This window comes from Herpailurus yagouaroundi, unplaced genomic scaffold (assembly GCF_014898765.1).
Source record: "Herpailurus yagouaroundi ecotype Mexico unplaced genomic scaffold, PumYag 205, whole genome shotgun sequence".
Lineage (NCBI taxonomy): Eukaryota > Metazoa > Chordata > Mammalia > Carnivora > Felidae > Herpailurus > Herpailurus yagouaroundi.
In genome coordinates this window covers 3,419,111-3,435,073 of record NW_024412436.1, presented here as the reverse complement: position 1 = coordinate 3,435,073, position 15,963 = coordinate 3,419,111, and the positions used below count along the sequence as shown (strand labels likewise).

Sequence of the window (15,963 nt, the reverse complement as noted above, 5' to 3'; positions counted from 1 at the left end):
GGAAAGGCTGAGTAAGACATACGCTGACCACTCTCTCCTCTTTCTCTTTGATCTCCTGTAGGGCCTCTTATTAGTCAAACCAATCAGGCACCAGCCCACCAGTGATGCAGTCTGCAGGAACCAGCCTCCTGGGACATAGGGCAGGGAGGCCTGAGAATGCATGGATGGCGAGGGAGGGTAGCCGAGGGAAAGAAGATACCCAGCACGAGAGAATACAAGTCAGACCACTGTTCTGCTCAAACCCCTCCGGCGGTTTTCCAGCCTACTCAGGGTAAAATCTAAAGTTCTCGCATTGGCTCACAAGCTCTTACATTGGTCAGGTGCCTGCTTCCTAATCATTTTTGTCCTCTGGGGTTCCATTCTTTTTTGGAAGCTCAGCTATTCATTTAAACAGGTTATTATAATCCACCTGGAAATGCAAAAGATCAGAGCAGCAGAGTTTTCAGAATATCAATTCCTCTACATTTTCAGAAGCAGAAGGCCCAGCATTCAATAAATGTCAATTGAGCCAATGGGTAAATAAATGGATAAACGAACCCCTTTTGGGTCATAAGCTACAAGTGTCTTTTTCTTTTACGAAGAAAAGACTTTCTATCTCCTTTCTTTTTTTTCCAGTCTTACTCTTTCGTTGGATATCTTTGTTGTTCTACGGTTTGTTGGACATTTTTGTTCTTCTTTGAAAACCATATAGCAATCCAGGGTTTTCTTCAGAAAGCCAGTGTGGGTCATCTGGCACCCAGACACGACTACCTTTAGGCTCCAGATTTGAACTATGTCTACATGGTGTACCAGAATTCTGGGCCCTTGATGGAGAGAAGAAACCTCGGGTCCATCCAATGTTGGTTTCTGAAGTGTAGGGAGAGTTATTTAGTGAAATGGTCAGGTAAAAAAATGCAGTTTATTCATTCTCCTGTACATTTAAATTCTGACCTTATATCAAGTTAGATTTCTAGAGAACTCCGACCACATCACCATGCCCCTCACCAAGTTCCTCTCACTGAGTGCCTCCGTGCTGTGGTTTTGGCGTTTATCAAAGCATTTTTCAAATGGATGCCTCTGAGTCCTATGAATGGATTTTGTGTTTGTTGAAAACATTTTTCTTGAGAATACAATGAGAAGTTTGGCTTAAATTGAGCGCGTATTCATCTATACTGTGGGATGTAATTCAGTCACAAAATGGAACAAAGTACAGATACAGGTTATGATGAGGATGTACCTTGAATGCATTATGCTTAGTGAAAGATGCCAGATACAAAAGGCCAGATATTGTGTGATCTCATTCATATGAAATATCTAGAATAGGTAAATCAATAGAGGCAGAAAGCAAACTGGCGGTTGCCAGGGGCGGGGAGGGGAGGGGGTAATGGGGACCGACTGCTTAATGGGTACAAGATTTCCTTTTGATGAGAGTATCTTTAACAAGATAGAGGTGGTGACTGCACAACTTTAGGAACGCACTAGGTATCACTCTAGATTGTACGCTTTAAAATGGTTGCTTTTATGTTTTATAAACTTCACCTCAATAACAATTTTAAAAATGGTGCACCTTCAATCTGAAGAGATTTGGGGTAGGCAAGGTCACAGGACATGTTAGCAGTCACTTGAAGGGTGGCCGGGGGAGGGGGTGGAGAATAGTAGTCTTTCAGTTATTCTGTGCTCCCCAAAGGGCAGAACTAGAGTGAGTGGGCGAGCATTATAAGCCATCACAAAACCCTGGAGAGATTGAAACCAATGCTGGGGGACTATTTGCCCACCATGAGATGGCTGAAGGAAGGCTCACTGAGTGCCATTGAAAGCAGAAGCCCTAGGTCCATAAAAGGAAGTGCCCTTCCCTTGTGCCTACACCCCCATCACAGATGCCTGCAACCGACCCAGGCTGTGTTCACTGCAGTTTCCAACATGAGTTTATCGTGGGTAGAAGGAATGCACAGTCTCACACAACAACCAGTGACCCCACGACTGGGGGCCTAGATCTCCAATAACATCCTCCCCCACTCAGCTTCAACTACCCTCTTCCCTGGACACAGCCTCAACTTTGACATCACCCAAAACGGTGTCACCTCTACAATCACGTACTCCAGCATCCCACTCTTTAATCGTGGCCACCTATTCTTGTAAATCTGGTGCTCGAGTATCTCACTGCGACACTTCTTCATCCTACCTCACTGAACCTTCAGGCCATTAACGAGTTCCTCTATTTCTTCTTCTGTTCTTCATTCTGTTCCGTCCTGTTGCCAAACATATCCTGTCTCCCTAACAGGGTTTTAAACCTTGCCTTCTGAGACAACTCATTCCCTTTGAGAAAAGGGGTCCTGCTCCTTATCATGAGCCCAAATCTGTATTTGTTCATCCACCGATTGATTCATTCGTTCAAAACATATTTGCTGAGTATCTACCGTGTGTCGGAAATCTGCTACATTCTAGGAACACAGCAATGAACAAGGTAATGTGTTCCTACCCTTAAGGAACCTAGAATCTAGTAGAAAAGACAAGTATGAAACAATTACACAGATTATTTAATTGTAATTAAAGGAAGGCAGAAAAATATGGGCTGCGAGATCATCGAAGAGGTGAGCTACTCTAAGGAGCCAATTGTCACGAAGGGACATTTGAGCAGAGAACCTGAAACCCGAGTAGGACAGCAGGCAAAGAATGGAGTGTGTGGCTTGGGGTGGGGGGTGGTAGGTTGTCCTTGATGGGGGTAGGTAACTCCAGGTGAAACAACCCAGTGTGTTCAAAGGCACCAAAGTGGGCAGACACAGCTCTCCATCCTGGATGGAATGCAATGTCTAAAGAGGCATGGTGTAAAGTGAGGCTGGGAGACAGGAAAAGACTAGATTTTGTATGACTTGTGGGCTGTGTCAGTGACTTGGGTCCACAGTCCCTCCCAGCAGCCGATTCAGAGACTGGAGACCAACGAGTTCATGGGGATTTTATCATGTAATCCAGGGATGGTGACAAGGGTCTGTTCCCAGGCTGTCCGTGGGAATAGAACACGGCTGGTTACGGGTTATTAAAAGAAGTGTTGATAGGATTTGGTACCATTGGGAGATTAGGGAGAAGAACAAAATCTCCTGGATTATAGCCACAACTCTTTTGCAGGGATGTTTGTACCCTCTTATGAATGTACCAAAACTACCGGACCATCCACTGAAAAAAGGGTGAATGTTACGGCATGCGAATTTTATCCAAATAAAATTGAATTTTTAAGAAAGAACCTACACACAGCACTAAACATAAACACGTTTATTATCAAACTTTGCGCTGGCCACGTCACATACAAAATAGGTATGGCATAAGCTTAAATAAATACATACTTTAAAAAACTGTAAAATATTTTGAATCATAATTTAAAATGCTTTTTAAAACCCGTTTTAAAAAACCGTTTAAAACACGGACCATATTTGCATTTCACACGGCTATTTACATCACAGTATAAATATTTACAGCATTCGAACAATTTCAGAGAAAATAATAATTCATTCTATAGGTAGTCTGCTGGCAGTAGTTGTTTATTTCTCTCTCCCTTATTTTCCAGAGTTCTTTTGCCCCTTAAAATTCTCTACCGTTCTGACACTTAGCATACCTCTCTGGTTACTTAGGGCTTTGCCTTTACCAACACGCAGCCCGCATTTGTCAGAAACTTTGATTTTCAACACATGCTAAGTGAATGTACGTGTGGGAGAGTTTTGATTCTCACGTAACTTGCAAGACGGAGCGAGAAGCTTGGGCAATAGACTGGCCAAGAATTTCTCACTGCCAACGATCAGTGGGGATCCCTGAGGAATTTTAAATTCCCTGATAAATAAATACATATGCTCATTCATACTGACTTTCCTCTCTTCACGAACACTCTAACAAACAGAATAACACAATTAGGGAATAAATATTAAAAGTCTCCACTTTTCAAAAAACCCACCAGACAAATCTTTTACAAGGTGAGTCCCTATCATGGATTTAAAATCTAATGTAATATATGAGAATTATATGTGGACACGTCACCCCTGACAAACGTCTTTGGAGAAATGCTAAAGCACATCCGTATGACTACATGTTTTTGTCAACAGCGACATTCAAAGAGTTGTACCTTCGTCTGTCTGCATTTCTGCTTTTAGCAAATCAGAACATTTGGCCCCGTGGAAGCTTTTCATCATGGAAAACCACCTACCTCTGGAAAAAGAGCTGACAGTGTATGAGTGCGTGCCATTCAGATTCTACTGTGCTGATACTAATGTTTTGAAAAGCAACGGGAACAAAAAATTTAGAACTTCACCCTGGTTAACATTATAAACAGTACTTGCCCTTTTTTGAAATAAATTTACTACAGATGGAACATTAGACACTGTGACTGAACAAAGATCTAGGATAAGTCACTTCTACCCTGTTGCAGTCCTAATGTGTACATATTTTAGAGTCTCTATAACACATACACTGAATTAAGAATTAGGGAAGATTGTTCTGTCGTCAATGCAAATAAAGAGAGCACAATCTCTTACGGCACTTTAAAAAGCAGTGAATCCCACAGGGAGAAAAGTGATTAAGACTGTGTTTCAGTCATCCTCGCACAGAGCATTAAGTAGGATTTCCCCGTGCACGCGCCTGGGGGCATTACAAACTTGTCATTTTTTTTTCACGTTGGTGATAGAGTATCTTTGGCCAAGCGGTTTCCCCTAAACTCTTGACAATATTTCAGCCCCATGACAGCAACCGTGTAATCAGCAGAGACACCGTGAGGGCCAAAAGAAAGAAGCAAGGCCACAAAATCCTGTGGTTCTCCACTGAGATCTCACAGTGAGCGGGGCGGAGAGATAGAACAGGAATTCTTGAGATTGTGGAGCCTGGGTCCCTTCACATTTGCCTGGAAGAGAATATGCTTTCCCTCCATCAGCCAGTACTTTCCAGACACAGAGAACAGCGAAGAGAAGGCTGACTCGCTGATGGCAGACTGGCCTTGCTCACTGGAGTTTGGATGGGTGAAGTCCTCATGGGTGCCTCGCTCCCAGCTTAAAGGCAGCAGGTGTGGGAGGTGAGGAGGGCCAGAGACCAGAGGAGTGCTCCCTGTCCTTGCCATCGTCAGGGTATTGCTCTAGTTCCCTGGAGGAAACTGTGTTCCTGCGAACAGAGAGAGCATGCCATCAGGATGCTTAATATTCTGTATCCATAGCAACAACAAAATTCACCGTCTACCACGGACCACCGTGTTCACTATCACGGGGGAGTCCACCTATGAACCTCAAAGCCCTATTCAGTTAGGGCAGCGAAACTATTCTACGTGATACTCTAATGGCGGATATAAGTCATTACACACTTGTCAAAACCTGTAAAATATACAAAGCCAAGAGAGAACACTAATATAAAGGGTGAACTTTAGCTAATAATAACGTATCAATATTGGCCCATCAATTGTAACAAAATGCCACACTAATACAGGATGTTGATAGCAAAGGAAATTGGAGGGTGAGGGAGTATGTTGGGAGTCCAGTTTCTGCTAATTTTTTTTGTAAACCTAAAACTGCCTTAAAAAATAAAGACTATTAATTAACAAAATCTATTCGGGCGGGGGGGCGGGGGTGAGGGGGACCTGACCCTTCACAATTCTCACAAAGCAGAGCACAGATTCTAGAACCAGGCTGCCTAGGTTTGAATTCTGGCTATGTCACTCACTAGCTTTGAGATTTTAGGCAAGTTATTTAACTTGTCTGTCTCTCGTGTTCTTCATCTGTATAACAGGAAATACAGCAACAAGTCTCTATCTCCTAGAATTCCCAACTCAGAACAGTTTCTGGAAGATACTAAGTGCCACATAAAGGTTAGCTGTCATCATTTTTATTAATAACTTTCACAAGTGAAATGACTCAATAAAGCCCAGATCCTTGTTCCTGTCCTTCTACAAAGAAATGAAACAGTTTTCCATCCAACACCGTGAAGGTGGTGATTTTCCCCCCAGAAACTGGCAGATTTGGAGGATATGCTCTCTCAAAATCATATGTGGTTTTCAAGTCTTACCTGATTCCTTTAGACTTAAGGGGACTCAGAAGGCATCTGGTAGGATCCATCTGATTGGAGGCTTTGGCAGCTGCTGTGGAGTACGTAAAAACACTAAGTAAAGCACCGTTTTCCGACATGAACAGGGAAAAATATGTAGAATGTTCAAAGGCATGCTTTGGACAAGAATGCAACTTACCTGGCAGGAACAAATTTCTTTGCTGCAAGAAAAAGAAAACCATTAAGTTGGACTAAAAGACTCTCAGGGCCGTATTAAATTCAGAAACAATATGACTCTATCCTCCAGGGACTGCAAACCCAACGCCTTCAGGGCCCCTGTAACAATCAGAGTGCAAACACAGCTTGGGGACAGCGGGCGTGAAATGCACACTCATCCTAGGGGCCCAGCAGCTTTCTAATGCTGGCCAATAGCTACCCGCTCAGCTTGCCAAGTTCATCTGCCCGTTTTTCATGAGAAGTCCCAAATCTAGATTTTACGTGAAGGTTCCTATTTTATAAATGTCAGAACTTAATTTTTAAAAATGTCAAATATTCTGTAGAGCCAAACAAGCCGTGAGTGTGGCTACGTGCGTTGGCGTATTCCCTAGGAGATTTCCCCCATTGAAGTCTGTATTCCAAATAAATGTTTTGGAGCCGTTTTAGCCACTTCCTGGGAGCACCCATCATGACAGGCTCACTGCACCCACTCCGAGGGGAACCACAGAATTCCATGTGAATGGCACCCCCTGGAGTTGTCTGCTGTGAACACAACTAACATTTTTATTTCCTGAAACCCCTCCCACTTCAAGCTGTACTGTAAACTCTTTCCCTAGGACCGCTGCTCAATTATACTGCAGTTTATTAGTGTTTCGTAACTAGAGTCTAATTACTGCCGAGATGTGCAAGAGAGGGGACACCGGCGTGGCTCGATGGGTTAAATGTCTGACTCTTGATTTCAGCTCGGGTCATGACCTCACAGTTTGCGAGTTCGAGCCCTACATCAGGCTCCATGCTCGGGATTCTCTCTCCCTCTCCCCTCTCTCTCTGCCCCCCTCCCCTGCTTGTGCTCTCTTTCTCTCAAAATAAATAAATAAACATTAAAGAAAATGTTAGAAACGTGCGAGAGAGAACATGACTCACCAATGAGGAAAAAAAAAATACATTTTAAAAACATTTTTGGAGTATGTTCCCAAGCTCCCTTACCTCTCTTCCGCAGGCGTTTCAGAAGCCAGAGGACAAATGATGCTACCGTCATGAGGGAGGTCCCAGCGGCGGTGAGTCCAACAGCCAAGGGAATGCTGGACTCAGTGGGAGCTAGGGAGACAGAGGAGGGAAGAACTTTCACGAGAAGGAACCGAACGTAAAGTCTTTCTGTGCCCTTTTCTTGGCACATGGATAAGCCGTCTACTTCAATGCATGAGGGAGAGACAGGGCACTACAGCCCTCTGAGATCGACCCAAGCCACCTGCGCGGGCCTGTCTGCGGCCACGGCCAGGAGCGCCCTCACCTGCCAGGCTTGAAGAACAGAACCCACTGCGCCTGGGTCCCTACTGCGCACGCGCTCTCTTCTCCCTCCCTTCCTCTCCTTTCCCCCCTACTTTTACCTCTGGATCCCCTTTTCGCCCTCGTCGCAGTTCTACCTATTCCGCCCACGTGTCACCTCCTCGGTTCTCCCTCTATGCCCATAAAATGAAATGGTCACCAGCTTTTTCACCTTGGCAACCCCCCCGGCCTGAACGTAATGAATGGTTCCTCGCTTTCCCCTTCTTCCGTCTAGTCCCCCCAGGCAACCACCACCAATCAATGCTTCACCTTCGCAGGTAGGCGGCGTCCCGGACCAGTGTCCCGTGGCATCGCACGTCAGAGCTGCGGAGCCGTTGAGGGTCCACCCCTCAGGACACGCAAACGCACACACAGCGCCAAACGCGGGCTCCCCGTCACAGCTCACGTTCATTTTTCCCAATGCTGCCAGTCCCGAACATCGTACGGCTGCAAACGACAGGCACACGCGCGGCGGTTAATAAAGATCTACTGGAAAATGTCTAACCCTGATTGAAAAGCCATCAGCAGGCGTAACTTAGACACACTACTTAGTTTTCAGCTGGTAGCAAGTTAGGATCAAAGTCCGTGGGGCAATCGAGGTTCAGATACATCTGAAGTTTTTGACCTAGGCCCCTTAAGGTCTAAATTCAGTCCTACCTTGGCAGGAGGGGACTTCCTGCGTCCACTGGCCCTGAGATGTGCACTCGACTTGAGCTGACCCACGCAGTTTGAAGCCTTCTTCACAGCTGAAGGCGCAGGAGGACTTGTAGGTGAACTCTCCAGCGGGGGAATGGGTACATGTCACAGAGCCACGCTGGGGCTGCCGGACGGCATCACACTTCACAGCTGGAACACACGAGCGAGCACATTATTAGAAATTTGTATCGGGCAGCGGCAGGTTTCACACGTAGTCGCGTCTCCAGCCCTCCCATGGTTTTTGTGTTAAAATAAAGACATGGGGCGCCTGGGTGGCGCAGTCGGTTAAGCGTCTGACTTCAACCAGGTCACGATCTCGCGGACCGTGAGTTCGAGCCCCGCGTCGGGCTCTGGGCTGATGGCTCAGAGCCTGGAGCCTGTTTCCGATTCTGTGTCTCCCTCTCTCTCTGCCCCTCCCCCGTTCATGCTCTGTCTCTCTCTGTCCCAAAAATAAATAAACGTTGAAAAAAAAATAAATAAAATAAAATAAAGACAAAAACTGTACCTTCACACGTGGGCTCCTCACTGTCCCATTCGCCTGTAGGGCCACACTGGAGCTTTTTGGATCCCTTCAAGACAAATCCCTGTTCGCAGAAGAACTCACAGCTGGACCCCTTTTGGAAACTTCCAGAAGCAGCAGGAAGACAACTCACGTAGCCTCTCTCAGGGCGGGACAAGGCTTTGCACTGAAAAGCTGAGACACCAAAATCATGGTCAGAAAACATTGCGGAGGAACTGGAGGGCCCTTGGCATTTGATGAATGAACCCGGTTCATCATAGACGAAGCAACACTCAGAGGTCTCAAGGCTCTTCATGACTCCCTGGACAACTGGGAAGATGCCTGTGTTTTCTCCGAACGCCAGTCCCTTCACGGACAATGGCATTCAGTAAAGGGAGGCCTTTCACGGAACCAGTGGTTCCTGAGCACTGCTCTGACACTCGAAGGAGTTACCGTCAGGACGAAAAGGTTATGTAGTCAGAAAGCAACTGATGGGTCCTGGATGCTTACAGATGATGCCAAAATGCAAAGAAGGTAAGAAGGTAGCGCATGAAATGTGTCTGCTTTGCAGCTTGATTCGGGTCTTGTGGCTTCGTGCCACTGGAAATCATTCTGTGCTGTATCTGGCTACAAGAATACCAGTACCCGACAGCGAAAACTGCTTGCTTTCCACATTGTTGCTCTTGCTTTACAGTGAATTAAGTTTTAGTGCTTATCCGGGTACTAAGTGTGCCTCTACGTATGACGCCATCCTCGACACATTCTCATCCCTGCCAGTTATGGGCAATTTCAAGTACAGGTTGAGAAAAAGAATGTTTATGGTCAATCTTGATGTGGAGCGACTCTACCTTTACACGTTGGCTTCTCGTCGTCCCATTTCCCGGATGAGGTACACTGCAGGCGCTGGGATCCCATTAGTTCAAATCCTGCTTCACACTCAAAGGCACAAGTCGTGTTCCATGGGAAGTTTCCAGAGCTTTGGGAACAGTCCATGACTCCGTTGGCAGGATTTGTCAGAGCATCGCACTCGACCACTGGGGATTTGAAAGAGCACCATGAAATTTACAGATATGTTCGCTGCCTATTGAATTGGAGTTTATAACAGGGCGAGGAAGCAGCCTTCAAACGGCAGATCCCAAAGTCCTAAGATAAGTCTTGGGGACATGCGCGCACACAGTAAAACTTTTATGCTTTTTTATTAATACTTTCATCTTCTCTGATTGATTTATACTCTGACTATGCTGAGTGGTTTCTGGTCTACTTTACGATGTCCCTGATCTATGTTATGTAAGGCGAAAACGAAGAAAAAAACCCAGATTCTAGATCATGATTTATGTCCTGTTATGTCCTGACATACACAGGACATTCATTTATGTCAGCCCAGCGGGACCTGGAAGCCAAAAGCTTCCGTCTCTGGCCTAGAAAGATAAGACTGAGAGAGAGGGGCGCCTGGGTGGCTTAGTCAAGCCTCCGGCTCTTGATTTCAGCTCAGGTCATGATCCGGGGCCTGAGATTGAGCCCTCCATTGGACTCTGTGCTGGGCACGGAGACTTCTTGAGATCCTCTCCCTCCCTCTCTCTCTGTCTCTCTTAAAAGATTAAAAAGACTGAAGAGAAAAATAGATATGGGGGCTGCTTGACTACCATGGTCTTAAATCCACCTCCACTGCATGAGAGAGATTAAGCAGGAGAAGATAAGTCATTACGATTTCTCAAGTGGGTTCTGCTGTTATGGGCACTCGCTTACAAGTCACCAGAGCCGGAGAAGCATCCACTGCAAACATGGGATATAAACCTCTCTCAAACCAAGCAGGCACCCTATTGGCCATACATATTGGCTAAGGGAAGTCCTACTAAAAACAACCAAAAGAACTTTCCCTGGAGTCTTGGAAACGTTGTGACGTTGGATCCAAAACAAAACGAAAGAAAACAAGGCAATGAAGGGTGAGTTTGAGAATGTTCTGGGCATTGGGAGAGAGATTTACCATTGCAGGCAGGAGCGGGGGCACTCCATTCTCCCGTGGACATGCACCGCGTGGCCTCTGTGCTGCTTGGGAGGTAGCCCTTTTCGCAGCTGACAGAGCAAAAAGAATTGTAGCTGAAGGTCCCCAGAGGGTGGGTGCAAACCAGGCTTCCATGCTCGGGGGCTTCCTGCGCTTGACAGGTCACCGCTGAAAGGAGAAACCACATCAGTGCTGCTCTCTGTCATCTTGCATGAAGTGAGAAAACCCTGGAAGGTGTAACTACTGTTTACGCTTCCTATGTGCCAGGCACTATGCATTCATTCCAATCAGCCTCACCATTGAAGCTGATACCATTATTAGCCTCCTTTTGCGATGACACAGCTGGGACTCGGGGGTTTTTAACTACCTGGTCCAGGTGCCCTAAGTCAGAGTGGTAAATCTGGGCTTTGAAGCTGGTTGGGGGTGGGGTCTGACTCTGACTTCGCGACCTCGGCTCTTGACCGCCACCGGGCACCACGTGGCCCAGGGAAGGGAAGACAGGCAGACCCGACGCCAGAGCCAGCTGGGACGCGGGATGGCGCTACCAACTCAAGTGAAGGCAAAGGCGACACGACGCTTACCTTGCTCGCACCTGAGTCCCTTGAAGCCGGGGTAGCACTCGCACGTGTAGTTGTTGACAGTCTCCACACACTCGCCGTGGCCACTGCAGGATGTGGGGGTACAGGCAGCTGCAGGAAACACAATCCGTGGGGAGGAAGATCATTACTGTGCTTAGAATGTGTTCCTTCGCATCATGTGTGCCACAGAGATCATTGGCGACGTCGCCAGGGACGTGGACTGCCAGAGATCTTAACTGAAGTGCTTCACCCAATGCCAAAGCCGAGCTTTAAGCTCAACGAGGTTGGACCTTGATTGCTAATGTCAAAGAAGTAATCTCCCAAACGGTGTTTTAAAGCCCTGTAGTTTAGAACGTAAAATTACCATAGCGGAGACCAATTCTTGCACACTGTCCGCACCTTGTCAAGACGCCCCCCACCCTGAAACTGCCTCCCAGGGCTGCCCCGAGCCCCGTACCTGTGTAGCACAAGGCAAGCTTCTTTTTGCTACATCTCTCATCATTCCACTTGCCCGCGTCCTTGTCTCTCTTGATGTAGATCTCCACACAGTCCTCATTGCTTTGCTTATTGTTCGGCTCACCAGGAGCCCAGTTCTTGGCTTCTTCGGTCAGAGGCTTCTGGGTCCCTATCCAGGTCCACGTATTGTTGACCTTTCTGATTCCGATCCAGTAGTAAGTTGGCGAGTAGCTCAAGATGGAGTTCAGGTACTGAATCTCTTCCTGGTTTTGAATCGCGACCAGATGCGTGTACCGTTGCTGGCAATACGCACTAGCTTCGTCGAAAGTCATGATTTCTGTGGAGGCGTTGTAAGACCAGGCTCTGCTCCCTTTAAGCAGGAGAAGCACTAAAGAGGAAAGCGTGAAAGGCATGGAACGTTTAGTCCTGCTGTGGTTTGACTCTTTTAACTGGGCTTTGCACTCTTATTTTCATCATGCGGTAGCCTTGGGGATGACTCAAGTTTTTTTCCTCTTTTCCAAAGTAAGAAAGGGGAGAGATGGAGAAACTGCCATTCACTGTGCATATCTTTGGGGACTGAGCCCCCCGCTTGATGCTCTCCCTGCACTTGCCCACCACCCTCTACCAGTATATCCACTACAGTAGAATTATAATCAGAATAACTGAGCTTTCTTGAGTACTGAATATGCGCCACTAAGCACTGTCCGAGGTCCTCTCCATGCTGCTGGAGCCTCACAATGCCTCTGGGAAGCAGGCCATTTATGATCAGCACTTGACACATTGGGAGGCACTAAGGGGTAAAGTAAATTGCCCTTAGCCCGGGGCAGAACACCCTGGGCGGAGAGACCGGGATGCTGCAAAACACCCTACAATGCACAGCCCCCCCCCCCCCCCCGCCACGGGGAGAAATTGTCCTGTCCAAACTGCCAATAATGTCAAGGATGAGAAACCTTGGTCTAACGAATGACATTGACTTACCAAGAGTGAGAGCAGGGAGAAGTCGTGAAGCAGTCATGACTTCCAGGGTTCTTGTCATCAAAAGATGAGTCTTGAAATGCCTTGCTGGGCGAAAAAGTACAACATTCATTACAGAAAGAAATTTTAGGTAGCCAGTCACTGAGCTCATTCTACAATGATGTTTTCAGCAGCAGCAGATTTTAGGTAAAAGATAACAGCACTCCCATCTTTGTTTCAAAGGAGTCGATGGGAATGAACGCCTACGCAAGTTAAGATTTTCATCGTTTAGGTGCAAGAGAAAAGCCAGATTTTAACGAAGTCTGAATACAACAAGAACCTGCCCAGGCCGTTTATCCAAAGGCTCTCTGCCTATCTGTTCATATGGATAATCTTGTTTCATGGCCTTACGCTGCACTTACTGTTTTGTGAGGCGGTGGCGTCTGCGTCTGACTCCTCGTGTCGCTGGCTGCTTCTGTCTTGTGCCACTTGGCAGTTCTGGGTGAAGTCAGCCAAGAACAGCAGAGCACTGCTCCTGCGGCAGCCCCTTTATAGGGGCGCTGGCTTCCTGTGAGTAATAGGAGGATGTATCCAAACCCAGGAGACAGGAATTCCCCAGTAGCATCCAAAAAGTTTCCCGGGAATGTCCATAACGCCAAAAAATTACAGTGATGTCAGAAACCCTGGGCCTCCGAGCTAATTCGCCTCTGTTCATACCATTTTTAAAACATTTTTTTTTTAACGTGTATTTATTTTTGAGAGAGGGAGAGGAAGCATGAGCGGGGGAGGGCCAGAGAGAGAGGGAGACACAGAATCCGAAGCGGGCTCCGGGCTCTGAGCTGTCAGCACAAAGCCCGACGCGGGGCTCGAACCCATGAACTGTGAGATCATGACCTGAGCCAACTCGGAGGCATAACCGACTGAGCCACCCAGATGCCCCTCATGCTTTTTTATTTTATGTGAATCCTATTAATATGGCACAAATGGGGAGGAATTAATTCTAATAACATAAACTGATGTCTTTAAAAAGTTTAAAAACTTTGCTATCAGCAGCATCTCTCGTGTAATTGTGGTAGTAACCAGGATTTCACAAACGCAGGCAAACTCAGACTTAGTTTTATGATCTGTGGACCACTATTCTTAATTTTCTCACGTGTGGCTGTCAGTAGTGGGCCACCAATGTTTTTTCTCTCTCTCTCTCTCACCTACCAATTCAACTCATTTTAAGGTACCTGTCTCACGGAGGTACCTGTCACAAGGTATCTGTTAACCTAATTCTGTGCATAGTTGTAGCTAAATTACTAGAAATAATATTAGAATTAGAAATTTATAGAAATAATTAGAATTTATAGAAATAATAAATTAGAAATAATAATAAAATTAGAAATTTATTAGGAGTAATAAATTAGCTAGTATAGCTAGATTACTAGAAATAAATGTTTGACATATTTTGTTTCTTAAAAATAAGATGAATGGGGGCGCCTGGGTGGCGCAGTCGGTTAAGCATCCGACTTCAGCCAGGTCATGATCTCGCGGTCTGGGAGTTCGAGCCCCGCGTCAGGCTCTGGGCTGATGGCTCAGAGCCTGGAGCCTGTTTCCGATTCTGTGTCTCCCTCTCTCTCTGCCCCTCCCCCGTTCATGCTCTGTCTCTCTCTGTCCCAAAAATATATAAACGTTGGGAAAAAAAATTAAAAAAAAAAAAGATGATGGGAAACAGATTTCGATGTCCATGTCTGGAAAACATTTATTCATGATTTCTTCAGTGAAAAAAAAAAAAAAAAAAGAAGATGAAAGCTATATGTACTCGTATTTAATTGACTCAAATTTTGTTTAAAACTTTTAAGCTATGAATGTGCCAAAAATAACAAAACTGTACCAAAATGTTAACAGTGACTATCTCTGGATGGCAAGATTGGGAGGAAGTTTGATATTCTTCATGACTATTTTCAACAATTTTTGCAATGGCCCTCTATTACTTTTACAGTAAGTATAGCACCGTTTAAAGAATCCTGTGTCCAAATGCAAATGAAGGAGACATAAATGATATCATTTATTCTGCTTTCCATACTGACATTTCTCTGGGGGTGACGGAATGCCCCCAGCTCCGCATCTTGTCTAATTTAAATGCTGGAGACGGTAAGTGGGGATCACTTGAATTTCCATAGGAAAACTTGTTGACCTCTACACCCACTTTCCAGAAGATCCCAATTTCAAAGCAAATTCTCTCTGTGGCTTAATTTACATCGAGAGAACTTCCGGAGAGAGAGCCCCAATAGCAGAAGGGGAGATAAGAGACATAAAAAGTGGAATAAATTTGGCAGTAAAGGTAATTGATCCCCAGAGGTCTGATATTCCAAACCTACTCACCCCTATGGTTATCTTGCATCCACCCAGAATATGCCCCTGAGGTTGGGCGAGCAAACCGGGCACCTGAGTACTGGGGGCTAAGAGGCTCTCCTCAGGCTCAGAGGGTTGCTGCAGAGGCCGTGAGCAGACCCAGCCTCCCTCTCATGGAGAGACCTCAGCACAGTGAGAGGCAGGAGGGGGGTGACGGCGACTGTCAGGATCTCGTGAGGGCGCCCACTTGCTGGAGATGGAAGACGAGTTGAAGGAATTGGGGGAGAGTTGAGTAGCCAGGGTTGTTGGGTATTATCCCCCCCCCACACACACACACAAATAAACCTAATTTCTCTGAGCAACAGGCTGATTAGAGGTGCCTCTAGGCCCCATCGAGTCTCCCAGGCTCTGAAGATGCTGTCGTTGTCCAGAGACTTCTCGGTTCCAACTCTGGCTCCTTTACAGCCTCCACACTGGGGAGGCTGAGAGAAGGGGAAAGAAGGCAGTGCAAACACGGGCACACCCCAGGCTGCACCACCACAGCTCTGTCGTCTGTGAGGTGCCACACTTGGCTTCTTCATCCCTTTTGCTGGAAGTTGCTTGTCCTCTGCTCTCCAGCCTTTGATGGGCATCAAGGACTTTACCCACTTTTCCTTCTGTGCCCAGACTCGTTCTCACTTTTATGGAAAAGAGGCATCCCTGAGGGAGCGAGAGAGAGAGCCAGAAAAATGATATGGGGGTTCCTGAGACCAATGTTCCAATTTCATCCAGAGCCATCCTGTACACTATCAATAGCTGGGGACAGATAAAAACTACGGGCAGGAGACTATTGGGCTTAATAGAAGGCAGCACCGGCCAGAACCACATGGGACAAGACCAACTTTCAAGGTGTGGCTTTAGCTTTGGGTCCTCAC

General features: G+C 46.4%; 1 protein-coding gene across 1 annotated transcript; it reads right to left on the bottom strand.

Annotated features, from left to right (window-relative positions):
• Positions 1-3,231: 3,231 nt before the first annotated feature.
• Positions 3,232-13,215, bottom strand: SELE (selectin E). Its single transcript, XM_040451623.1, has 13 exons — positions 13,135-13,215; positions 12,737-12,820; positions 11,760-12,146; positions 11,306-11,413; positions 10,707-10,892; positions 9,571-9,756; positions 8,729-8,917; positions 8,185-8,373; positions 7,798-7,974; positions 7,189-7,299; positions 6,185-6,206; positions 6,007-6,079; positions 3,232-5,112 (listed from the first exon to the last, which is right to left on the bottom strand). The coding sequence occupies exons 2-12, from the start codon at positions 12,792-12,794 to the stop codon at positions 6,022-6,024; spliced, it is 1,671 nt and encodes a 556-aa protein (XP_040307557.1). The 5' UTR covers positions 12,795-12,820; positions 13,135-13,215; the 3' UTR covers positions 3,232-5,112; positions 6,007-6,021.
• Positions 13,216-15,963: the final 2,748 nt, after the last annotated feature.

What these genes read in the sequence shown, in the direction of transcription:
- SELE (XM_040451623.1), bottom strand. Translation starts at nt 12,794, where the DNA reads ATGACAAGAACCCTGGAAGTCATGACTGCTTCACGACTTCTCCCTGCT. An exon ending in TCTCCCTGCTCTCACTCTTG is followed by an intron (nt 12,147 to 12,736) that starts GTAAGTCAATGT and finishes TTTCCTCTTTAG; the next exon opens with TGCTTCTCCTGCTTAAAGGG. An exon ending in GAAACGCCTGCGGAAGAGAG is followed by an intron (nt 6,207 to 7,188) that starts GTAAGGGAGCTT and finishes TTTTTCTTGCAG; the next exon opens with CAAAGAAATTTGTTCCTGCC.